The sequence below is a fragment of the Diplotaxodon limnothrissa genome, linkage group LG22 (genome assembly GCF_057381915.1).
Source record: "Diplotaxodon limnothrissa isolate DT_005_m linkage group LG22, D_limnothrissa_male_GT1.1, whole genome shotgun sequence".
NCBI classification, from domain to species: Eukaryota; Metazoa; Chordata; class Actinopteri; order Cichliformes; family Cichlidae; genus Diplotaxodon; species Diplotaxodon limnothrissa.
The window spans coordinates 11,980,811-12,007,922 of record NC_140616.1 but is presented as its reverse complement, the minus strand read 5'-3'; the positions used below and the strand labels follow the sequence as shown (position 1 = coordinate 12,007,922).

Below are 27,112 nucleotides of genomic sequence, written 5' to 3'. Positions count from 1 at the left end.
GATGCCTGTGCTGGCATTTCTCCTGCGGTGTTGCTATCAGTGTGTGAAGAGTGGGAGAAGAGGGCAGCACATTGAACACATTTTATAAGTGGTCAGAAACGTGTAAATAACTCATGAAAGAATAAAGTTATGTTGAAACCAAGCACACCATTGTTTTTCTTGTGACATTACCAATAAGTTTGATGTGTCACATGGCCCTCTTCCAAACAAAAGTTGTATCCAAGATGGCTGACTTCAAAATGGCCACTATGGTCACCACCCATCTTGAGGAGTTTGCCTCCTCACATATACTAATGTTTCACAAACAGGACTTTAATATCACCAACCATTCCCATTTTATTATAGTGTATCCATATAAATGGCCCACCCTGTATATATATATATATATATATATATATATATATATATATATATATACAAACAGAAGAAGACGGCCGTAGTGATCGATGTAGCGGTTCCGAATGACAGCAATATCAGGAAGAAGGAACACGAGAAGCTGGAGAAATACCAAGGGCTCAGAGAAGAGCTCTAGAGGATGTGGAGGGTGAAGGTAACGGTGGTCCCCGTGGTAATCGGAGCACTAGGTGCGGTGACTCCCAAGCTAGGCGAGTGGCTCCAGCAGATCCCGGGAACAACATCGGAGATCTCTGTTCAGAAGAGCGCAGTCCTGGGAACAGCTAAGATACTGCGCAGGACCCTCAAGCTCCCAGGCCTCTGGTAGAGGACCCGAGCTTGAAGGATAAACCGCCCGCAGGGGCGTGCTGGGTGTTTTTATATATATATATATATATATCAAAATGAAGCTAGTTTTTCTCAACGGGTCCCTGCATGAAGGCCATGAGCCTCTTTCTAATGCTGACAGGTTGAGCTGAACACCACACAAACCACATTCCTGCAGTCATGAGTTTGGGCTGAGCTCAGTCACGAGAGAGAGAAACAGAGCGAGAGAGAGAAAGAGAGAGAGAGAGGCTGAGACTCATTCGTGTGATAGAGGCATACGCTTCAATTCTGTGTGTGTCTGTAGGACCATCATGTGGTAATTCTCTCGATTAACAGGAGTTATGGTAGGAAGGACAAAGGGAATACAAAGATGACAGCTTTGGTGAACTGATGGAGTTTCATCTGAAGTTCAGGTAGGACATGTTTAGTCTTGCTTTGGAACTCTCACGTGTACAGGTGTCAGGAGAAACAAAATAACTTACAGAGGAACTTTTGCGCACAAAAAAAAATGCGTAGGAGCAAAAATATTCAACCATTGTCATCGTCGAGGCTTCAGTTTAACGTCAGGTTAAGGATACACTGTTTAGTTTACGAGCAGGCAAAAAGGATGTGCAGTTTGCAACACCGGACATGAAAACATGATGCATTGTAAAGATAACAGCTGGGTGTTTACTGATAAAGCCCTCTGGGTGGTAAAAACATGCACCGAGTGCAAGATACAGCCTGCCTGTACATGTGTGAAATGTGTCATTCTTTTTCTTCCCCATCCTCATCTGCAGGTGCAGTGTAAGCAGGCAGTGATAAACTGTCTCCATGCCAGTACTGGCATTGTTAATAAGGTCTAACGTTAGACCTTATTAACAATCAAGGAAGTGAAAATGAAAGTAAATAAAGTCAGAATGAGAGCAGTGAGGAAGAGGTTAAACTTCAATAGGTTAGACACCGACAGTTTAAATTTCACACTTAACTGCTAAACTTTGTTTCCAACGACAGCCAGAGAGAGCTGGTTAAAAAACATTTAAGTTCATTACTTTTCTTTTATTTGACGGTCAGTTTTGGTGCTGGAGAGGGATCTGGTTCAGGTATAGTGTCCACAAGAAACCTGTGTCTCCTCTTCTTTTATGAGACAGCTTCTCTGCTATGGCATTTTTGCACGTTTGTGTGCAACGAACGAGTTTTATTTTGGTAAAACTCCAAAATAATCACAACAATGTAATTTCTCAACAATTCAGCCCATTTGTTCTGCCTCCGTAAGCAGATATTGTATCAGTATTGCACAGCAGTAAAGGCCCACATCCCCGAAAGCAGAAGTTAAAGTTTCCTGCAAGGTTGCAGACTTCTCACAGTTAACTGTAAATGTGTTTATTAGCGATAAAGGCCTCTTTAAGGTTTTTTTTTTGTCCCCGTTATCGTTATGGCTGTGGTTTCTTTAACATATTTAGCTTTTAGCTTTAGCTTTTTAAATTACTGGTCACAGATCGACTTTGGGTTTAGTTTCTTTTAGTTTACTTACAGAATACTGCAGTTTAGGGGAAACATGAGCTATACATGTGCACCTAAAGCTCTCATAGAGTTTATTCAAGTGGTGCAAAGATGTAGGGATCCATGGACTGCTGAAATGAACATGAAATGGAATGAGAACCTTACCTTATATGCTACATAGTCACCCTATAAAGGCCTCAGCCTCTTGTCAGATCAGCATTTAACACCTTACTAGTACTTAGCTGGGCTCACTTTTTATCTTCAGCGCTGCCATTCTGGATTCTGTGAACTGGTCCATTATCCAACCATTAAGTGATGGATACACTGTGACTGTTAAAAGGATGGATATGGTCAGCAACAATAGTCTGGTAGGCTGTGGTGTTTAAACTGTGCTCACTTAGTACTAAGGGGCAAAGTGTGTAAAAAGAAATGACACATCCACCATGCATCCTTGATGCGAGATTGGATGGCTCCACGCTTTTTATACCAAATTTAGATCCTACTATCTGAATGTGGCAGCAGAAATCGAGATTCATCAGACCAGGAAATATTGTCCAGTCTTTTTACATCCAATACTGGGAAACCTGTGAACAATGTAGCCTCGGTTTCCTGTTCTTAGCTGACAGGACAGGTATTCTGCTGCTGTAGTCCATCTGCTTCAAGGTTTGACGTGTTACATTTTCAAATGCTCTTACCTGTTATACCCACTGGTGATTTGAATTACTGTTGCCATTCTCCTCTGACCTCTGACATGAACAAGGCATTTTCACCACCAGAAGTACTGCTCACTGGATTTTGTTTTTTTATTTTTCAGACCATGTTTATGTACCTAAATGCATAAAGGTGCTGTCATATGATTGGCTTATTACACTTTTGTGTTAATGAACAGTTGAACAGGTGTATCTAACAGAGTGGCTGGCATATAGAGACTAATATACATGCTTTTCTCTGTGTTGGAGGACTGTGTGCTGCATTTGTAACATTTGACTGATGTAACTGATCATCAAGGTGATGTAAGAGTAAAAAAGTTCAAACATGCATCTAATATACAACATGCATAAAACCATGCAGCGCTACTGTTTATGTAAAACAGTACAGCTACACTTTTTTCAGGTGCTTGTCAAGTTACTTCTAGTATGTAATCAATGCAAAAGTGATTTTAACTTTTCCAGTCATTTCTCTCTAATATATTGACATGCCCATAACTCAGCTCTCTGCGCAGTTCAGTACTGATAGTAGCTAAATATTTTACTTCCTTTGGTTTTGTGTGTACCGTCTTGAAGTTCCCCTTTGTTGGGACTCATACACTAGGAAAAGAATAAATGAATGCATTCCTCTTTACTTTATCTCTTATCATGACGTGCTTCCTCACAAATGTGTTCTCCAGGCTTACCAAACAGTTTCCCAATGCTATTCATACTGGCAGTCACAACCTCTTACACGCACATGATTTTCTTTCTGACTGTCTTCTTGTGATTCTTGCAAAATCGTGCATGACTCTGCCATCACATGAGCCAGAGGAACTTTTAAGCTTAACAGTTTAGATTTTTTTTTTTTTAATTTAATTGTTTTGTTCTTAAGGACACAATGACCCCCGAGATGATGGAGGACAGCAATGGAGTTTGCCACATAGTGGAGGAGAGGGAGGGGGACGTTCAAATTCAGTACTCCAGACCTCATGCGCGGGACAGCATCAACAGCAGACCTGACTGGTCGAACGGTAACTGCATTTTTTATTGTATGTATTTGATAAACAGCTCTTCATTCATCACATCCTTAGTTCGGTTTTTGTGCATCAAAGATCAGCTGCTGATGGAAGATGAATTTATGGCATATAGCTTTTTATGCTGATTTACTGGCAGTATTGTTTTGCAAGTTGACATTTGTAGCTTGTTAATGAAATGAATTGCCTTTTTACTGCGTCTGTTTGAAGGAACAAGGCTTCTGGTCTCAGTATGAATCAGGATGTTTAGCTGTTAGATATAAAACAGGAAGTAGAATAAATAAATAGCAAAATCTTTGTGCCTAACCCTGGCCAAAGTGTAGCCTACTAAGGCCTATGGTGTAGAGAAATAATTGAATCAATTCATTTGGATTACTTTGATGTTTCTGCTTCTTTTTGCTGATACAAAACAGTCATGAGAGCATTCTTAACAGTGTAGGAAACCCTTCATCCTCTGCAGCTTGTGCTACCTGTGGTGCAATTTGATTTTCTATTTATTCGCTTCCCGAACCTCTCTTTTCATTCCTACACCTGGGACAAGCAGATATACCTTCTAATGAGACCTAAAAGCCGAGCTGCTTTTTTAAACCACCTCAGTGAGGTTAAATGTTGGACGTCACAGCAGTTTCTGAAACAAAGTACCACAAATGTTATTGTTCAGTCCCACAAACTGAGAACTTCTCTTGGGCATTTGAAAGCTGCCAGAAACATGAGTGTTCACTTCAATTCAGGCCTCATGTTTGAGTCTCACGTTAAAAAAAGTTCTCCTAGTTAGAACCATCTATAGAATTAAAGCTACACTTTCACACTCAGATCTGCAGAAAGTCGTCTATGTACTTTTTAAGCCTGGATTATTGCACCTTCCTGCCGTCTGGCAGGTGCTTGGCATCTTACTGGATACTTCAGACAGCATCACATCACCCCCATCCTGGCTTCTCTCTGTCGGCTCAACGGATGAACTGATCTAAGAGTTTACTGATCGCTTTTTTAAAGCTTGTTTGGGTCTGCCTCCGAGCGAGGCAGCAGAATAACTGACCTTGTATGAGCCTGCTCGAGGCTTCAGGTGGGGCTTTTTAAGTGGTTCAAAAGGTTCAAATCTAGAGACAACCCTCAGCTGTGATGTGACCTTTCTGAGGAGACCATCCTTCAGAATTAACGGCTTCTTTTAAATAGCTTCTAAAAATTCATTTCTATAGACTTGCTTAGATGTGATGCCTTTTATCATCCTTTAGCTGTCTCCCTAACTGCCTGCCTCCAGTCTCTTTAAATATGTTAATATTTTTTATTCTTTTGTGTGTGTTTGTGTGACCTTAATCTTTGGAATTCATTTTAGTAGCCTAGATTTCCAGTTCTGTCAAAGCACTGGATTATTATCAAAGCTGTGTGTTTTCTACCAACTGATCTGTTGAATTGGTTGCAAATAACATGAACAAGCTGATAAATCATATTTAATAAAAGCCAAATTGGGTAATTCATCTCACACACTATATGGAGAAAAGTACTGGGCTTTGAATTCAGGTGTTTTCAGGTGTATACGACCAAGCACCAAACATGCAGTCTGCCTTTAAAAGCATTTGAGAAGGAATGGGTTAACTAAATCAGAGCGTGGTGCTGTAATAGGACGCCACCCCTGCAACAACTCAGTTACTGAAATTTCCTCCTTCTTAGATATTCCACAATCATCTGTTATTTGTGATATGTGACGTGATAAGAAGTGGAAGCTTTTAGAGATCACGGCAACTCAGGCATAAAAAGTTACAGAGCTCGGTCGCTGCTGAAGTGGACAGTGTGGAAAAGCAGCCAACTCTGTGTTGGCTCAATAACTGCAGAGCTACAAGCCTCGGCTAGCATTAACATCAGCACAGAGACCGGGTGCTGGGAGCTTCATAGCGCAGGTTTCCATGGTCCAGAAGCACCTGTAGATGTAATGTGTAGGCAGTTTTGCCCACATAGTGCTTTAGTCAGACCTACACTACCTTCCACTATGATTATAGTGCCTGTTTCAGTTCAGAGAAAATATTAATGCAACAGTTGTGTAAAGGTTGAAAAAGCGAGTTAAAATCTCGTTCTTACTTACAGACTGTTTGCGTCAATCTAACCAATAATTCAAGAACTCTCTGGATGGATTGTTTGCAAGTTGTTTCTGACTCTGGCCTGTTTCAGTCTGTGATCCACACGCGTGTGTTTGGATATCTTAATACATTTTTAAGCTTTTTAGCACTAAAACAGAAATCATGGTACCACACTGAGTGCCCTTGTGCAGGCTTTTAAATACAGAGTGAAAGATTTTGGGTATGCAACACATGCTTACATGCAGTCCACGAATTCAACAGCCCAATAGCAATAACATTATTTGTAGGTGCAGTGCTGATTGGTTATAAAGTGGGCTTGCAAAGGAAGAAAACTGCATCGGAGATTTTAAAAAGCAGCACAGATCTGACTGCAGTGGGCAGTTTTCATTGTTTTTAGCACTGAGTTTCACTTCACTAGTTCTTTTGACTGCACAACTTCTGTGGTCTCCTCAGCAGCTAAAGATCCAAAAACAGACAAACCAGAGTAGCCCACAGGCAAACTGACACTGCCCCCATGTGACAGTACACAGCGACACACACAACACACAACCGTGCAGATTATTTCAGTGCAATAGCAGTGATCATCATCCTTCAACCTAACGTCATTCCTTATTTTTCCCCTCACTGTCCACGCCCCATCTGGAGTGGCTCCACACCCAAAGAGACTTTTGAAGCGGTGTGTGGGAGGCATTATGATCCCAAAATAGTTTTCACACAGACTTGATCTTGATGACATGTTTTATTTTCATATATTCTTGGTTTCCTGTGACAAATGATTGAATCACACATGGCACATTTTAAACCAGCACAATCATTCTTACAGCTAACAGAGACGCTCTTTGAAACGAGGACAAAAAAAACCTGGATTATGCTCTCGTGGAACTGCTTCTGCACTCGCCTATTCAAACCTGAAGTGTGAAATTCCTCCTGCGCCTTATAATGAACCACATACCAGTGCTGGGACTGTTGTGCCAGGAATGCTTCGAGCCTGCACGCTTTACCAGAAACACATAAAGGCAATTTTCACCTCTGAGCACAGTTTCCTCATTTCCTTGTAAGTTACACAGTGTTAGATTTTATTTATGTTCTGTAAAGGTCTCGGATTAAAAAGCCTGCTCTAAATCTGTGGTGCATATTTTAACCCCACAGCTCATCCTGTGGCTACTTTTCTTAAAGTTGTTTGTGATGACTAACACACCAGAGGTGGACTGAGGTTTTAATGACCTACATGTAACAAAGGTTCACTATTGAAATCAGTTGATCTTTACGATTACTTTTTGGTCTTCCTTATTCTCATCGCATGCACACTGTCAGGTGTTGGTCTGTGATGTTTTTTGGTTTATGTATATGGATGAAATGAAATGAATCAATCAATCGATTCAAAGGTTTTATTTCCATACTCTTGTCTTTCTCTCAGGTCAGTGTGTGGCGTCAGTGCCGAGCTGCTCGATGCTGTACCCCAGCTTTAATCTGCTTCGGTGCCGTGCCAAACTGGAGAGGGAGGGCTTCCAGGTTAACACGCGCACACACTGAACAGCAGCACGTTAGAGATCTTTACCAAATTAATTTGTTTGTTTCACGATTTTAGATTCCACGTGAAGACATGGAGACTCCACTGAAAACAGCTCTGGACGTCCCCTCGGTCAGGAGATACATGGTTTTCAACTCGGCTCAGTTTCATTTTATAATGGCGCCGGTATGATGATCTTTCTGTTCTCCATTATCACTTCCTGTGTTTATTTTGTTTGTTTTCAATATTTTTCTTTCGGTTTTCATTCTTTCTTTGAAATGTTTAGCTTGTGCCGGCTGTTTCTGGTAGTCAGAGTGAAAATAGAAAAGAGAGCAAAACAGACAAAGATCTCCATCAATCAGTTTGAGTAAATTCTGCACTTTCATCAAACCTCCAAGGTCTTGACTAACTGGATAGACAGGAAGTTTTCACAGGCTCATTGTTCAGAGGAATTCCCCTTAAAGGCTGCTACAACATCTTACAAAGAAATGCGGAAAAGTTACACAGATTTCAGGTTTTATAGACAGTGTACTCTCAAACAATCCCGAAAAAAACAAAACAACAATATTTATTTATTTTTTTAGTTGAAACTTTTAAATTATTTAACTAAATGATTTTATTGTGATTATCTATGTGCTTTGACTTATAATCTATTAAAATATCCATCAAAAGTATACCACATTTACTTTATTTCAATTGACTTTACACTAGTTCGGTATTAAAAAGCATTGTTCTTTATTAAATATCCAATACAAATAAATCTTCTTGTTTAGATCCAACTTTGCAAGCCTAAGCTATGCTTAGAAGAGGCTGTCCCCCAGCTACCCTTACAAACAAACTACACTTGTTCAGTCTTTTTCTGCAACATTTAGACTCTGATATGTAGCTCTTGGGGGTTCTTTTTTCTCTGGCCATTGCATGTTTGGATTTGCTGGGTCATCCGGTCCTGGAAGACCAGCACAGGACTGCGCAGAGTTGTGTGAAACAGTTGTGTAGTTTAGGTGACATATGGCAGAGAAAACAGGAAGTCCTTTCATTTGAGAGTCATGAATAGAGTAATTGCCATGATTTCAGTGTTTTTGCTCTGGCTGTAAGTATTGAGTGAAAAACTGTAGTTACTAATTCTTTTATGTTTATCTAGTAATTAATAAACAGACTAATAAGTTTGGAATTCCAATCAAAACAAGCATCATTAACACATCTCTGTGGGTTCTGGGTAAATTTGAGGTTTTTCATAAGAAATCCTTTATTAATAACTCTGAACAAACATCAACAACAACAGTAAAAATCACCCTTTTAATGTTCCATTACCAGTCACACAGAGGCAGAGTGAAATCCAGCTAGACTTAAATTCGAGCAGAGTTTGTGCTCAGCGAAGATGCAAAAACATCAACGTTCTTATTCGCTTAGTTTCACTCAGTATTTTCACAAGTGGGTCCGCCCTACAGTTTTGAGAACCAGAATATTTAATGGTTTAGCTTCACAGCTGACACTCCTAAAGCCTCCTCCCCTCTGCTTCCACCAGGTGCTGTATGTGGTTTTGTGGTGTGCGGTGTTTTCCACCCTCCACCTCTACATCACCGTTAGCGACTACTGGGTCCTCTGTCTCTCCGTCAGCCTGATCTCCATCGTCCTCACCACTGCCGTCATCCTCATCCTTCACTGCAGTAACAAGGAGGTAAGTCAGCTGTCACGACATGCCAGTAAAGCCAGTTTTGACACAAGTCTGACCCTGAACTGATTCTCAAACCATTCTGTGTCAGATCAATGTGAATTTAGATATTCGGTTGGTCCAGGTTAACGAGATGCTGGTGAGACACAAGCTGCTGGTGGGCGTGGCTGACTGGGTGCGAAACTGCACCGGAAACATGAAGGTTAGTTTGATAACATCAGTTCAAACTGGCAGAATATGAAGCTGAGTATGGGCTGTTTCATACAGTTCAGGCTACCAACTTCCATTTCATTCATTTCCCCCTTCTTTGTTTACAACCTGCCAAAGATAAATACATAAATACAGAGATGACTGACGATTCAGCACCAATGACAGCAAACAGTCAGACAGAAGGGAAACGGCCAATGAGAGGAAGTAAAACCTTTAATTGACCTCAGTGGAAAACATTGTGATGTGGAGGAAAAGTGTGCAGGATAACGATAAAGGTTTAGGAAAAGTTCACAGGAGTAATAATATTGCATGTTGTGGTGCAGGGCATCTTCCATGCTTTAAACAGATCTATTAAAATGAAATAATGTGGTGATTAATAGACATCAGTGGTCCACTGAAGCTCGTGTCTGCTGTCCCCTCTCTGTGTCTCTCTGTAGCTGTACTTCGTGTATTGGGACATGTCCCCCTGTTTGAGGGCGCTGACTGAAACTTTAGAGGAGCTCAGCTTTGCGACGACTGACACTCAGGTGAGAGAGTCAAGTACATCTGTCGCCCGGTTTGTTCTGCTGCTGCTGCCGCATCGATTTTTCTGGAGCTCCGCTGTTTGCCCTCCTTCCAGATCGATAGAAATATAACTCCAGGTTGCCGCAGGAAACAAACGCAGACATTTGGTCTTTAAAATGATAAAATCGATGTCTAACTCCCATCAGAAAAAACTGAAGAGCAAGATGTCTCACTTCGTCCTGGTGACCAAAGTGTCGGCCGGAGAATCAGATGCGGAGGAGCAGGACTCCGATGAGCAGACGCCTCTGCTGGAGAATGGCAGCGCAGCCAGCGGCCGATCATCCAACCAGCAGAAGGACGCCACAGCCACCAAAAACTACAGCCTCGTCCCCGATGCAGCTTTACCTTCTCAGGTGAGAGACATGATGGTCTGGGCGATAGTAGACCCACGTTAGTCATATCAGCAACAGATCTATCACATCTGGCTGATCACAGATGTGTGCAGCTTCACGGGGCACTAAAATCAGAGCTGAAGCGTTCTGCTTTTCATTGGAGGAGCAAAATGGCTTCTGTTACCAAACCTCACAAGCTTGTTTTATATCGTGGGTCACATTCAGCTCACTTTGATCTTAAATGGGCCGTACCAGTGCAAAGAAGTTTAACTACACATGTAATCCCTGAGTGCGGTTTCAACGGGACGTGTCAGTTTTTCTCTTTGACAAAGACATGCTGCTTTTGTGAATAAAAAGAAATCTGTCAGCACGACTACTTGGGCTTAAATTCTAAGAAATGAATGGGTAAAACAGCTCAGTAGTGGCTCATTACCCAAACTGTGTTTTTCCCCCCTCTCTGGTTCTTTCTTGGTTCTTGCCAGATTCTAAAAATAGGTAGAGCCTCAGCTGAACAATACACAATATACTGTATTACACCATGTCATTATTTATTCAGCGGAAATTAAGCCAAAAGCAGTGAGTGAAAAACTGAGTATGTGCCATGATTCAGTAGCTTGTACAGCCATCTCCAGCACACGTGCAGCTAGCCAGTTGGATGTGGGGTGAGCACCTCCTTCTTATATCAAATAGTCACTGAAAAATGTGCCACCCAAAAGAAGAGGAGGGCAAAAATGTTTATTTAGATTTGTTTTTAAAGTTGTTGTTTTTTCATGTAAAGGTTTAGGAAATATTAGTGTTTGTGCCTTACATTCTTTGACCCACTTACCCACCACAGGTGCTCAGACTCGCTGATGATCAGTCAATCGAGTGCATTTGAGCAGCAGCGCCTGTCTGCTGATTACTGTTGCACTAGACATTGCACTAGTATTTTCAGTTAATGAGCATCTGATCGTTTTTATGGCTACGTTTATATGACTGAGACCTTAATAAGCCCCTTGTTTCAAAGTGTAGCCTGCAGAAAAGGCTTAACTAATCATTTCAAAGCACATTTAAGATTGCATTTTGATCGTTTCAATCCCACCTCGCATTTTCTCTCACACACATCCAATATCTGCTTATGTCCTTGTTTTTATCCTTGCAGGCTAAAGCCTACCAGCTCCTCATGACCTACAGTGCGGCTTATGTGAAGCTCCTCGTGTCTGAAAGGCTCTCAGGATCGTCACACCACAGAGGTCAGAGAAGCCACTGCACCACAGCCCCCATCTGCCTCTGTCAGTACATCAAAACAAAGATCCTTCAATAACAACCAAAAGCAAACCAGAAACACAGAGAGCTGCTGGAAACTACACAAACTGACATATGGGAGAATTTTTCTCAGGAGGCATTATGGATCAAGAACATTTTGATTCCCAGAAGGACTTGTTTGGAGCCTCAAACTCTTCATTTCCTTAGTTTTAAGGTTATCGCTCTCTTGCTGCATGTCAGCTGCTGTTTTCTTGCCCGCTCTGTTTGCACCAGCTGGATGTTTACTCATTTGCACGCTGCCAAACGCTGTCACTGCAGAACACAGGTCCGTCCAGCTGCTGTAAAACAATGTTTGTCCTCCCGTGTGCATGGCAGTCAGCCGTGGCCACTGCTTACTACTGTTTAAATTATTTGTACATATATTAAATACAGGTTATTATGACTTGACACACAGTATATGTATATATGCGTTTTTCTCAAGTAGAGTTTTGAGGCACTTGTGCTATTTCCATATTATGTTACTGCTCTGTCTCACTACATTACTCCAACCCTAGGCAATCACACTTTGTAATTTTAGTAATTGTTAAATTGTTCTTGCAAGTCCAGACAATCACATATTCCACACGTATTAAAACCTATCCATATTTTTATCAAAAAGGCTCATTTTGCTGTTTTTTTTTAAAGAGTTTTGTGGGATTGAGTTTTGCATCTTTGATAGCTTAGACCTTAGAGGGTAAATATTTATATTGTGATACAAAAATCCCAGTTTTTAATAAAAACACAGAAACAAGCACTGGTATGTTGCATGGTTTTTTTTTAGGTGTTTTCTTGTAATTCACTGTAGAAAAACTTGAAAAAGTGCATTTGGGGTAAATTTAAGGGTCATAAAACATCGATGGCTGCCTGTGACAGGTCTCCTTCTGACTGATGAACAGTAAATGAAAATGATGAAGCAATATGTACGTATGTTTGCCTTTAAAATGCATTCAAGCGCAGTATTCGATTGAATAAACTTATTGTGCTGTTGTAGACAAGGACACTAAGCCTGTCGAGTGATTTGTAGACAAAGACACAATGTGTGAAGGGAAAGTGATGTCAGTGTGTAATGAGCTTTGTTTTTTTCATCCTGGCAAAAAAATATTGTTTTGTGCTTCTACACCTGCGGTTTTACTTCCCAGAATCCATCCTGAAATATTTCCAGACGTCGCCCATCAGTCCTGATGTTGGGGCCGGGATGACAGCCCAGCGAGAGAGCAGCAAGATGACACAAACACAAGCAGCAAGACAGCCAGCGTGGCCGACACGGGGGGGAAGCTGGGACCGTGTGATAGAGGAGAGAGGCGTGCAGCGTGAGGCCAAGTTAAACGATCTCAGAGACACCGGCTCTCCTCAGGAGGCTAAACGACCATCTGTGATCCTGCACACACGGGCTGGCTCGACTCCCACCTTTTCCCTCCAACCTCTTTTCTGTTGGACAGAGACCTCGCACCATTTAAAGAGGCAATACCACAGATTTTAATGATTACTATATGCAAAAAAGCAATATAGAAGAGGTTTCAAATGCAAAGTGACAAACCTGTAATAAAAGATCACTAAAAGAAATAAAGTATACCAAACTTTGGGTAATAAATTGCACAAAAATGCTAGCGCTAACAAAAATGATACTAATTAAAACTCACATATGAAAACTGATATTTAATTCCTTATTTTAAATTCATGAGAGACTTTAATAAACCCTCCAAGGCTTTCAGGCTTTACATGAATAATTTTCATAAAATGTGAAATCAGTGCAAGATTCTCAGAATAGATGAATTGCATGGAGGGAAGATGTAAGGTCTGGAATTCAAATAGCCTATGCTGAGATCAATAAACAAACAATAAATACACATTTTTAAACTGGTGCAATATCAATAACTATGTGCGCAATTAATTATAGTAGTGTTATTGAAGAAAAGAAACGGACCAGTAAACAAATAAAAAGGCATGAAAACTACCACTGGAAAAAAGTGACCTGTTTTCTAAAATGTAAGAAATCTTCAAATGAGGACTATTTATGGACTTTATGTGAGGGGGGCCTGACAGACATATGTACATAAAAGCAGTTCATGAACACAGAAACTGACGGGAAAGAACGCATAAGTCTGGGAAGGAACAACAAAAGGGGAGGTGATAAAATATTTGGGTGACTTACGTTACTTTCTGGTCTCAAGAGAAAGGAACTAATTGAATAAGTCCCCACTAGATAATGAGGGCATGCAATGTACTTATTTTCTTGGGTAAATTGTTCATTCTATTCAGTTCATTTTAAATGTTAGCTTACTATCCATTCACTAACTCATCTAAGTCTTTATTTTATGCCAGCAGATGGTGCGTTTCAGTCACAGCCCTCCTTTTCACCCACTCATTCTCCAAGTCTGTAACTCTTTTGGTTTCTCGCGGTCAGGTTAGTGAAATAAAGGAGCTGAAATCTGCTTTGAGATCTGCACTATTCAGGTTGAAAGTAAAGTCGGGGAAACCCAGAAGCATACTGGTTCAGACAGCAACTAAGGGGAACCACAGGACTGTATATACACTGAGAGCTCAGGGGTCCCCAAAACTCACATACAGACACTGCTTTCACTTTTTTCGTGCTTTTACTTTTATTTACAACAACAGTTGTTGCTTGTTTGGAACCTAAAGTGACCATAATTGTCTTTAGCTTACAATATAAAGCACCTTGAGGCAACCATTATTGTGATTTGGTGCTATATAAATAAAACTGAATTGAATTGAATTGAGAGGGTGGATCACCTAATGCTAACAACCTTGGTCAGTAATGCTTTAATGCTAAATATTTTTATTTGTAAGTCACTTGAACTCAGGTCTCGCCTGGCCTTTAAACTGTTTGTCAGTCATTTGTCCATTTACTTTTGAACATATGAAAATAGCTCAGTTAAACCCTTTGACCTAAAGCTGAAAGTCTGCACTTCAATCACATCTTGATTCTAGGATTTAACGTCCACTGTGGTGACAAAACGACAAAAAAATACTGTCCAAAGACTTAATGGTGTGGAAAGGGAGTGAAATCAACCTTGTGGTGGTTCCAGAGGGGAAAAGATCCATTTATAATTATTAATCGTGTTTTCGATAACTGTGGGTTTGATAATGAGTCTTTTTTTCATCCATTCCGGACCAAAGAGGCAAAAAAAAAAGATGGCCAGGAAACAACATGAAAGTGACCGATGTGATATGATTTTACATGTTTATACAGTAAAACAGTTAAGGAAGGTTTATTAATTTTAATGTGCAGAGCCCAAAACCTGCAGCACATCCTGTGATTAAACAGAAGATAGCAAGAGACACTGTAGTCCATGTTCTGACAGAGGAAGGAAAAAAGAGACAGAGAGAGGCAGAAAACCGGGGCAACTATAAATAGCATCCTAGTGATGAGGGAGAGAGGAGATGCCATAGAGACCGAGAGGATGGAGAGGTGAAAAACAGACCCAAAGAATGAGACGCTGTCTTCGTCGATTTCTTGTTCACAGCTCAAAATTATTGTTTTATTCATTACTCAAACAACTGAAGTCAGAAACAACCAATGCATGTGCAGCACAGCCATGAACATAATTAAAATAATAAACCCCAAGAGAACCACATGTACACGGTAATTTTTGGCTCTTTGAACAAGCAACCCGCTGCATTTACAAGCCGAAAAACAAAACAGAGAAATGAAAAGGAAATAAGGAACACACATCCCAGCTGTAGCGCCAACAGCTGCAGTTCATCCCATCAGAAAGGATTGCATACGAAGATGCAGCCGAGCAGCAGACAAACTAGGAGTGACTCCATTCAGTCAGCGCACTCACTGCCAGAGCCTTCTGTGCAATTATAATACTAAACAGCCCTGTGTTTCATTTAACACTGATTTTAATTCAGTGTCACCATACTGACTGGGCTTGTATTTGCACTGGGAAAAAGAAAATGTGAGTCTTAAGAGGAAAATTTTATTTTTATTCCTGCTTAGAAACTACTTTGACATTTTGGGAGACACATTTATTTAGCTCTCCTGCAGAGAATGAGACAAGATGAGATGAGAATACTGACGCTCATATTTTAGCACTGAGGGGGAGCTAATTTAGCTAAGTCCAAAATATAATAAAAAATACACTTATTAGCATCTCTAAAGCTTAATACTTAGAACATTACATCTATTTACTATATATAATACAAGAAGAAAGTGTAAAAATAAATTTAGAGATGCTTAAAGGCAGATTTTGAAACAATTGGACATAGCTAGCAGTTTCCCGCTCTTTTCCAGGTTTTATGCTAAGCTAGCTAAGCTAATATCTCAAGGCCACAGGTAGTAAAACTCTCTACAGGAAAGATATTTCATTCTCTAAAATGCTGATCCATTTTAAATGCTGAAACACAACTCCTCTAACATGTTTGGGAGTCACATAGCATTTTTAATCTTAACTTGTTAAAGCAGTTTCAAAACAACGACAGTGTTAGCGATTAGCAGCCTGTTTAGGTTTAGTGTTCTTTTTTGTTCCAGCTTCAAATTGTTATTGTTTTATTCCTGTTACTTACATTTTACATGCAACAGAATAAATAAAATGTACCTAAAAGGATTGAATAACATGGGATTTGTAAAATAAGTAATTATTGTGGGTTAAATTCCTGTCTCAGATTAAAAATATCAATATAAATGTTTTTCAATGTGTTAAACAATATATAAATAATAATATTAAAACTGTTAGGTAATTATCAAATTATAAACTTTCCCTATTGTGTTAATATTTTTATAAAACTTTTTTTTTTGGAATATTGTCGTCCTAGGGATCAACAGAGATATGTTAATAGGTCCAATAACTCCTAAGAGGAGAAAGAGAGTATGAGAGAGTCATAGGTTCATCTAAGGTAATATGATAGAGCTGAAAGTGCTACAATAGAACACAGGCATTAAGTTTTCCTCTCTCTCACACTAGAAACATTCATTTTACCACCCCGGAAACCTGACTTTATAGTTTACACAGTAACGGTGGAGCCACAGAATTGCATGAAAACAAACTCTGTAGATAAAATTAAAGGAGCCACACTTCTAGCCTTAGTATTTAAGAGAAATGGAAGCAAACTGAGGATGACATGCAGGATTATGTTGCCTCATTCTTCTAATTTTTCACTAAGTCTCATAAAAAGTGTTTTAAAGATTAAATAGCAAGAGATGTGCAACACAAAAAAGGCTAACACACTTCTAAAATGCTATATTCGCAAACCTAATATTTAAAGACTTATCATCTAAGTTGTCTCCTTTTCTTGTTTTGACAGTAGCTTCGTTGACATCTTGAAAAATACTTCAGCACACATTTATTTCAGGGAAATGTTCCCAAGAGCAGCAGCATTTTTTTTTTTTTTGCACTAAAAGCCCATTAGCTTAGATTTATATTCATGCACTGTAAAAACTATAAATGTAAGCAGCTGCATCATCTCGTCCTGTTACTACAAAGTGCAATATCATAGTGGTAAGATATCAAATTCAGGCCAATTCAATCAGTCCGACAAATTCAATAAAACAGCGATATACTGCAAATTATAGCAGACAAAGTCTATGCATGGGTAAATACTGGATAAATGAATAAATTTCAGATTATAAATAAATAACACATAGTTCATATAGTATCATTTTAAACAGATAAGTGTTGATATAATACATAAACAGAAATATATACTCTGATTGGTCAGTCCAGTCTGCATTTGGCATGTTATAAATGTACATCGACTATCCCCTCTGACACTTCTACACTGCAAATCAGCACTGCTTCCACATGGCACGCATAAAGAAGAGAACACATGTATATCTGCACCAGCGAGACTTAAATAAGCTAAATAAACCTTTTTTTTTTTAAATGAGGCATCTGAAATTTCATCAACCGTGGGGGTCGCCACTTGGTCAATTTTGCTGCTAAAATATGTAACACACACACAGCGGCCTATCCTCTCATCCAAACACATCAGTGAAGGACGTATAAATTAATCAGCATCACATGAATTGTTAATGCAAGGAGCTTTGTTTCCCTCCTGCAGCTCATATCTAGGTGTAAATATTAAGCGGCCGCTGTGATAACAGCAAAGCTGGGCCTCGTTTGACAGCTGTTTGCATTTGGACGACAGCTGTGGTTGGTTGTGAGTGTGTGATGGCGGCAGGTTAGGTCAGAGCTGTGTGTGTGTGTGGATGTATGCAGAGGGCCAGCAGCAGTTTTGAGTGCATTTTTTTTAATGCTTCTACATCCTCATAATGATTGAGAGTTAGCTAGCTAATACAGGCCATGATTTCCCAGCAGGACTTAATAGTGGAGTTACGGCTCCCAGTCGTCATCGTGGTGCTGCGATGCTATGATGACTACCACGGTGAGGATGGTGCACAGCACAATGGAGGCGATGCCAACCGCCAGACTGATGAAGGAGAAGTTGCGCGCCTCGCGGGAGGCTATTTCCGCCGTCACCATGTCCCCTCTGGCTATCGCCGTACGCACCTAAGTGAGAAGGAGGGAGGAGAAATTCGAAAATGTGTTACGCAACAAGCAGATACACGAGTGGGAGCAGGAGAGAGTCTGAAACAGCATGAATGGATCGATTTCACTGCAGCACAGGCTGAATGTGCAGTAACACCCTATAACATCATATAGAGCTCAGACCGGTGGGTCCATGCCCTGTCAGATCAGCTCAGCGCACAGCCAGCTGAGCAGGCCCAGAGGAAAAAATCCATTCTGTCCCATTGCACTGACAATGGTGCAGTTATGTAATGATGTGGTCTGTTGAGTGCGTGTTGGTCAGCACAGTCTGCCATTAGATAAACAACAGAGCAACATAAAAGTATGAAAGTCACCAGACGGAGCTCTAACTTTACACCACCTGCACAGAAAAACAGCATTTAAAAAAAAAAAAAAAAAAACTGCGCCTGCTGATGCAGATTATGTAGAGGTGACATCAGTGAATCCACAAAGTAACATCTTCCATCTGTTTTTTTTTTTTTGTATGATTATGAATCACAAAATACTGGCTCCTGGTTTGCAGTCGGTAAATTCATAGCCACGTCGTTTTCTGTATTTCAGATCCTATCTTGGCAGGAAGAAAGAGCCACAGCCTGTTTTGACACAAACAGTCAAGGGATGAATGATCTTTCCTGACAGTCACATGCAGCTGGAAGGCTTTTTTTTTTTTTAAATTCACAACCCATTAAAAAGATAAAGATAAAATAATTTTGCCTGAAAACCTTTATATATGTGCCATTTTACAAGAGTTGCTTTCCAAAATATATGTCAAGGCTTGAGATAATTTAGTTTTCTCATTTGTAGTGTCACAAAGTGTGAAGTATCTCATTCTTCTGCGACTAAGGGCTCCAGTGTTGCCCTAAAAACTACTGAAAATACACAAGAGAGCAACAAGTGACACATCCCCTACAAACTGTAGATAAAAGATGGATGTAGGCACCCTTTTGCTTAACTGCCTTTGCCGTTTTATTTTTTGGAAACCTGCAGTGACATATTTCAGTAGTAGCGAGTCGGTAAAAGTGAAATCCAGGTTTTTTTTTGGTTGTCCTTAAAATTAATCGCATAAAGGTACAAGTCCATTTTTAAAACTACCGTAAACACAGTTCAGAGGTCCAATTCAGTGACGTGAATAAGGTGAAGCGAAGCTCAACAAACAGCTAGCGGCATAATCGACACCTACTTGACAATTACCTCCCACAGGACCACCGCAGTAGATGTACCACAGATTTTTCACACAATGATGTAGTTCTGCTGTAAATTTGGACATTTTGACGTGGAGGTCTGAGGAAAACTGTAGTTTCTGTCACATTCAATAACCTACACATGTCAAAGCCATAGATACGCAGTTCTGCTGTTGCCTTTACTGAGCTGTTCGCTTATCAACAAATGTGTAGTCTTTCAGAGCTTAAAATAATTCCACAAAATGTATTTGGCTCCTTCCTAAATACTTAGTTTTTTGCATATTTGTCCCACTTACATGTGTCAGACCATCAAACAACTTTGAAAATTAGACAAAGATACCCTGAGTAAATATAAAATTACATTTCTGATTTCATTTATTAAGGGAAAAGGTTAGCTAAACCTACCTGCACCCTATACCTGGTTTTGGCAGCAGGAACTTTAATCAAGTGTGTGTGATGCTTGGTGGTAAGACTTTCATATCACTGTGTAGGAATCTTGTCCCACTTTTCTTCACAAAATTGCTTTTATTCAGCCAGATCGAAGCGTTTTCCACCACAAACAGCCCGTTTAAGGTCATGCCAAAGCATGTCAATCATTTTAAATCCAGACTTTGACTCAGCCATTCCAAAACCTTCATTTTGTTTATTTCTGAGCTATTCAGAGGTGAACTTTCTGGGTTGTTTTGGCTCATGCTGCATAACCGAAGTAAACTTGAGCTTCAGGGTGTAAACTGATGATTTTCAAGATTTTCTGGTAGACAGCAGTTTGATCAATTACAGCAAGCCCAGAGTCCAGAAGAGGCAACCCAGCCCCAGACCAGCACCCTACCATGTTACTCTCCCATTTTTGTCCAGTCTCTTTCTTACTGTTGAACTCTGACCTTAACTGAGAAAAGTGAGGCCTGCAGCTCTTTAGATGTTGTTCTGGTTCTTTTGTGACCTCCTGGATGATTCGTCGATTTGCTTTTGGAGTAATTTAGGTAGGCTGGACACTCCTGTTACTCCATTTGTATACAGTGGCTCTCACCGTGGTTCACTGGAGTCCCAAAACATTTGAAATGGCTTTGTAACCCATTCCAGACTGATAGATGTCAGTGACTTTGTTTCTCAGGTGTGTTTCTTCAGACTGTGGCATAATGTGTTACTTTTTGAGATCTTTTATCCTTCTTCAGGAAGGCTAGCTAAAATTTAACTCAACTTTCAAAAACTGTAGGGCATGTAAATAAATTTGGATAGCTTTTTATCCCTCAATCAATAAAATCATAATTTAAAAACGTCATTTTGTATTTTCTCTGCTTATCAAATATTACAATTTGTATGATAATATGAAACATTTAAATGTAAGAAAGATACCTGTTCTGTTTACTGAGAACCACACGGCTCGGCTGTTTCTAGAAATTATTGAGAAATTACTGGAAGTAAAATATTCTCTTAAATATTGATTTTATAGAGTCTTGTTTTAACGTGCAAAGAAAGAGCTTTAAGTCACTGAAAGTTTTTGTCTTATTTTACAGGACGACAAGAAAAACTGCAGGATTTCTATCATTTATCATTTTAAATGGGAGCGTCTGCGTCTGCAAATAAAATGGCTTTAAAGTGAAAATTCATCGCAAAGTCATCTGTAAAGGTGATATTATATCGATATGAAAGCCACAGATGAAAAGGAGACTATGAAGCAGCATTAACCTGCACTGCTTTGATGATCGCAATGATGCCTGTTGGCCAGAAGCAGCAGACGGTGGTGAGCACTGCGATGGGCAGGTAGTCGTGCGGCGGTCGGCGGTCCATTAGGGTGATGCTCGGTGGCATTTGCATGGGGTGAATCTGGCCCGGTGGGATCCCCGGGTGAGTTCCTCCAGCCGGCATGTAGGGCTGACCCTGAACAGAGAGAGAGAGGAGGAGAAGATGGAGAGCGGTGCTTTTAAAACAGTCCAGCAGCTTGCAAAGCTCTTTCCACACCAAAACACAGAGGAACACGCTAATGTGAGTGAAGAAGGGCACAGCAGCCGGGCAGCAGGAAGCAGAGCCTGCTAGGATCGCTGGTGTCAGAGGGGGCATTCGGATTTTTGATTGTCTCATTTTTAATTTAAATGAATTTCTCACAGTTGGACGAGACGTTGGAGGCGACCTAATCGTGGCGCGGAGGCACTGAACATTAGCTCTCTATGCCAAGTGGACAATTTTAGCTTTATTTTAAACCACCTGCGGAGCTGAAACGTGACTGCACTGCACCGTACAGTCATATCTGTAATTACCATTAGCTGTGAGACGAGATATCAGAGTGCAGTGCCGCTTTCAGCCTGTCGGGATTAAAAATTATGTTCAGTACTTGGGGGTTTTTTTCAATTAGATGCAAGAAACGCATCACAATTCGCTCTGCTTGAGCTGTGCATGTTTATCAGCTCAGCAGGCCAGACAGAAATACACTTAAAAAAAAGAAAAAAAAGGAAAAGGATTTTGTGATTTTGTGCTGCAGTGCAGATTTTGCTCTCGATATTATTCTCCTCGCATTCAAACCCACGCTGCTTTTAAGAAATTACCGACGGGAAGCTGGACAGCTGCACTTTCAGATGTCTGATGATTCACAGTCTCTTTCCGAGGCCTCGTTTTACAACTTTGATGTTAGTTCAGGGTAAAATATAAATTGTTTGATCTATTAACGTGGACGAACGTGTGGCTGTAGTTCAAAAATCCACTGTGTTCTCCAGCAACAATGAATGGGCAAAGAGTACAGATTGGTCTTTATAATACATGATGTTGAAGCTTAATAGTTCAACCAAGGATTTATGTCGTCTGCTCAAATGGTCTCATTCCTGTCATTGCTGTTATTAATATATTAGAATACTCCGAAGCTCCCAGGACAGTGAGATGAGACCTGGAGAGGTAAAACTCTGCTGCAGAATTAGAAAAACAGGAAAAGATTTAATATTTATCATCCTCTGACCCCTCAAATATCCCCATCTGTCAGAGATGCTAAATTTATGAAATTTATGTTTTATTTTTGAAAAATGAGCCTCAGAAAAACAGTAGAAACTGAACAATACAGAGAGAAGCAGCTCTACTTGTCCTTCAACCCTCCTCCACCTACAAGTACTGGCCTTTAACTTCAGTTTAAACTTATTTAGTGCTGCACATGTTTTAGTTCCTCCCTGCAGTCATCAACTATATTGTTAGTTTACAGCTGTGCTGCACTTCCTTTGTTCTGCAGAGCCCCTGATGTCCCTTGTGGGGACATTTTTAATTTCATGCACGCAAATTATTGTCTTGATAATTTGGAATAATGCTCCTCTAATGATTTCACAGTATTTTGCAACCCAGATCCGAGCTTGAGTGTCATAAGATGCTCTTACGCATCGGCATCGTCTGTTGTGAAGGACATCTCCTGCGCAGCCAGTTATTCCTGCTGATCGTGTGTCTGTGCAAAAGCAGCAGCAAAGCCCAAAGAAAAAATATGGATCTCTTTATGCAAAATTAGCTTCTCTTAAAATCTAATTGTCTTGTTTATGAAGGATTTGTGCACAAATTATTTAAAAAAAAAAAAAAAGCTTTACAATGACGTTCAGCAACAAAAGATTTGCTTTCTTTTTTGTTGTTGCTGTTTTGTATATGAATTGATTTAAAATCAGCCAAATCAATTAATTTTACTGGCTTGAACTGCTGCTCTGTGACTCATTTTTCAAACTTACGGCTCCTCTAATGTACGAATATTGTATTAGCATTTATATTCCACCTCAGTGACGCACTCAGTTATGTATTAGAGTGTAAAAAAAGCAGTATAATTTATGTAATGTGGGTTAACTGACTACATTGATATTAATTAACTGACACGTCAGCTTTCATGTATTATAATTTATGTGTGGCTTCCAGACGATCTTTCACTTTAAGCACACTTTACCACGAAGTACCGATTTCACCCGTCAGGCTCAAAGCTCAGAGAAATATCTCGATTGTTATGAGAATCAAACAAACACACTCAGCCTGTTTTTGCTGGAAAGCTGCACACAAAAATGAAACCACATGTCCTCTAGCCTGAAAAATGTCCTACGCCTTTATATAAGTACAAGGACAATCAATGCAAATTACTTCAGCCTAATAATGCAACAACGTGCAGAATTAGCCTGCATGTTTACGTCCCTGTCTGACCCTGCAAAATTAATGAAATGAAAGCAACACCAAAGAGCTTATTCAAAACACTGCTGTGTGCATCATTAATCATTAAAAATGATCATTCATCATCATTAAAGATATTTAAAATCATACGAGAGGCTCTTTGTGGGCTGGTGGGACACGAGCCTGATGAATAAAGACATGCTCAATGGAACAAATCAGGTGGTTTGTAATTTTCCTTTTTCTGACTGAGCTTTCCGGACATTTATTGCTGATTATGTGGGGAAAAAAAGAGACATCGTTTGATTAATAAATGTCCAGCTAATTGACGCAACAGCAGGTGCCACAAACGAAGCAGAAAATGAGCAAATTACTTCACAAAATGCGCATTTTCTCTGAAGATAGAGACAAGCCCCTGAGATAACAGAAGAACGTTTGATTCCCTGCATAATAAGCATCGAATGACATTTAGTGGATCTTACTGAGGAGTGAATTATGGACAATTTTAAACGAGCCGGAAAGAAGTGTGGAGGTTTAATTCTGCTGCAGCCTGCTGCCAGAGCTGTGAAATCTTTCAAGGCTGTGTCTCACTCACCGATGCCATGGGGTAGACGGGAACGTAAGCTGTGCACGGCTGCAGCTGAAGCGGGTAGCCCGGGTGGAGGTATCCCACAGGAGGGTGCGCCATGGTGCCTCCCGCAGCCTGGGTCTGGATAGTGTAGCCCTGCGGGGCTCCCGGAGGCCCCATCGGGGCACACTGGAACTGAGTTTCTTGGAGGTATCCCTCTGAACCCGGAGGAGGAGGCGGAGGAGGGTAGTTGGGCTGGGTGCCCGGCGCGGGAGGCATGTTGGGGTGCTGGGGCATGTTGGGGTCCTGTGGGCCGGGCAGGTACGGAGGAGGCTGCATGGTCTGACGGCCAGAGTCATCGAGCCCTGAGAGTGGAAGAGGGAGGAAAGATGAGGAAAGGTAGGTGAGCAGTCAGAAATAGACAAGGCAGAGGAAGAACAATAAAAGAAACAGATGTAAGAGCGAGAGCGTGTTATCTAACTCGAGCACGGCTACACGTGTGTTTGCATGTTGGCTCTAATATGTCTTATTTCACTGCCGAGGAGGAGAGAAAAAAAACAATTACACGGAGCACAGCTCTTCAGCAAGACTTAAAAAAGCAGCTACAAAGCCTGACATTTCCAACCTGCGCAGGCTAATGATGACATTATTGGCATTTTCACTGCCGGCAAAGGAAAAGAAGAAAGGCCTTTTTCTCTGCTTATCCTTCACAAAGAAGTTTATTAGCAGCAGAAATTTGGCATTTCAGGTGTCGAGAAACACGTCCCGAAGCATCTGTCTGCTTCTGGACGTCTGAACACTTTAATGCTCACACCTCTGCTCCCTTTGTGTTTGCTTAACACTGAAAACAACTGAGAGGGTGTTGCGTTGTCGAAGCGGGGAGGTGGCTGAGATAATCCAAGTTGACAGGGACATGAGGAGGAAGAAAAGGAGAAAAAAAAAAGAATGGAGATGGATGGAGGAATAGAAGAGGGAGGATTTGATGAGACACGAAGAAGGAGAGCAGGAGGCAGTGTCAGCGAGCGGGAGAGAAGCTGGGTGATGAGGGATGACGACTTGTGCGCTCGGGGGACCGGTTTTACGTAAGAGGCCCCAACCCTGTCACAAGCAGGAAGTGGACCAGAAAGAGACAGAGGGGAAAGGAGCGAGCGCGAGGAGGAAGACACCTTTGAAAGGTCATCACGTGATGAGCAGAAAATATATCAGAGTGTGTGTGTGTGTGCGCAGCATCTTTGGCAATTATAACTTGAATTAAAGGGACAGTTCACCTCAAAATCAAATGTAGATCTAATTCATCCATCTCAGTTGTTTTGGCACGTGCTGTCCAGTTTTTTAAGGGATCAGGTGCAGAAATGCTCCTCTTCTCTTGGATATAATGGAAGTAAAGTACTGCCTTGTGGTGCTCAACATGTTAAAAAAAAAAAAGCTTATATTGGGAAAAACCCAGCAGCAGCACCTCTTCACAGAAATAATGACCAGGTTACTCACAAAGAAAATCTTGATGTGAGCAGTTTCATGCGGAAACTCCCAAACTACTCCAGCCAGCTGCATGAAAGTGTCAGCCTGTCCAGGCGAGGCTGTGACAGAGTGACGGCATTTAAACATTCATGGCTTCCTCTCTCAGATCAGCTGTAACGTCTCACAGCTCAGCAGCCATCTTGAAACATCCCTGGACTCTTGCTTGGCCAGCAAAGTTTAAATTTGCCTTAATCTCAGTGATCACTGGGACATAAAACAGTTGAATCTGTAGCATCCATCTATCTTCCACTTGGTTGCATTTTATTCCAAGTAAAGTGAGCATTTCTGAGCTGGTTTGGTGCCGATATCATAAAAAGTCACACTAAAAACAGCTGAGATCAATAAACAACAGGTTAAGGCCCGAGGTAGGATGTGTCTGATTTGGGGTAAAGTGTCCCTTTAAGGTCGCAGTCAATCTGCAGCGCCCACAGCTGCAGATTTTACTGACCAGAAGCCGTCAAACACACCTAATCAGAAATATTGATTTTCTCTGTTGAGTTACAACCTGAGACATTTTGAGCTGTGGGAAATGTTTGATGATTCACCCAGAAGCATGCACAGAGCTGTGGCAGTGGCACACCTGAATGTGATGCTGCCCTCGAGTTAGAACTAAAACCGAGTCCGTCTGTCATCAGCAAAATGCCTGTAATACTCTCTTCTTGAGGCATTTGCTACTTAGAAGCTTGGAACAGTTAACTAATACCTGTACATCCATTTAGCTGAACACATTAACGTCCCTGCTGTATTTTAATGGTTTTGCATGAGTGTCTTCTGAGCATCAGCAGATGTCCATCCATTGTTTAATTATAGCCTCTCAGATCTGATTAAAGCACAAGACAGCGGTCACGTTTACAGCCGGCTCCACATTATGCTCTTCACACCTCCTGAGGCAAGATCAGGTGTCATCGTCTACTTTGTTTTACTGTTTATTTGAATATTTTTAAGAGGAAAGATGCAGTTCACCAGCAACATCAGTAACTGGTGCTTCAAATTCTAAAATATTAGAAAGTGGAAGGATTAAAGTGTGTGTGTGTCTCTGTGGAAGAGAGGCTCGGGTTCACGAGCAATAAATGGTTGTTAAAGGCGTGCACGCGCAAAGGACACCCACATCCTGTCTATAGTCAGGAGAGATGTACGTAGGCCCGTGCGTAATGATGTGAGACATATATAACAGAGGGGAGGAAAAATAGGGAACAGGGAGTCCAGGAAGGATGTGAAAGCTCACTTCAGTGAAGAAAATCTGAACATGAAAATAAACTAAATGTAAAAGAAATAAATTCAGCAGATACACACAGAAAGTCTGATGATATTAGTTTAAAGTCTCCACGGCCCTGCGGTTATTTTTTCCAACCCCCACCAAAGCTGCACCCACACAGCGGTGCATCATCTTGTAGACACAGCAGAAGCAAAAGCGGATGGAGAGGTTGACAAGGGGGCAGCTGGGAAAAGCGCAGATGACAGCAAACTAGAAAAAACCAAAACACACACACATATATATAGGCCGATGCCCTGGATCTGCCTTCGTGCTTCAGACAATTAAAACGCCTCACCGTGCTTTTCTGACGACATGCTTTCAGATCTTCTGTCCGCCTCCTTTGATCGGATCTATTTTTTTTCCTTTACTCCAGTTGGTGGTGAAAATCCTCCTTCAAGTGCGCGATGATGCAGACTTTTAATC

General features: G+C 40.8%; 2 protein-coding genes across 2 annotated transcripts; one reads left to right on the top strand and one right to left on the bottom strand.

Annotated features, from left to right (window-relative positions):
* The first annotated feature begins 1,024 nt into the window (after positions 1-1,024).
* tmem268 (transmembrane protein 268) lies at positions 1,025-11,648 on the top strand. The gene is made up of 9 exons (XM_085346618.1): positions 1,025-1,133; positions 3,784-3,922; positions 7,415-7,509; positions 7,586-7,693; positions 9,033-9,185; positions 9,271-9,381; positions 9,827-9,916; positions 10,100-10,306; positions 11,427-11,648. Exons 2-9 carry the CDS (start codon positions 3,790-3,792, stop codon positions 11,586-11,588), a joined length of 1,059 nt encoding a protein of 352 aa, XP_085202744.1. The 5' UTR covers positions 1,025-1,133; positions 3,784-3,789; the 3' UTR covers positions 11,589-11,648.
* Positions 11,649-17,865: 6,217 nt separating this feature from the next.
* On the bottom strand, positions 17,866-27,003 carry prrt1 (proline-rich transmembrane protein 1). Its single transcript, XM_085346829.1, has 4 exons — positions 26,985-27,003; positions 23,944-24,281; positions 20,928-21,119; positions 17,866-18,042 (listed from the first exon to the last, which is right to left on the bottom strand). Exons 1-4 carry the CDS (start codon positions 27,001-27,003, stop codon positions 17,866-17,868), a joined length of 726 nt encoding a protein of 241 aa, XP_085202955.1.
* Between the last annotated feature and the right edge of the window lie 109 nt (positions 27,004-27,112).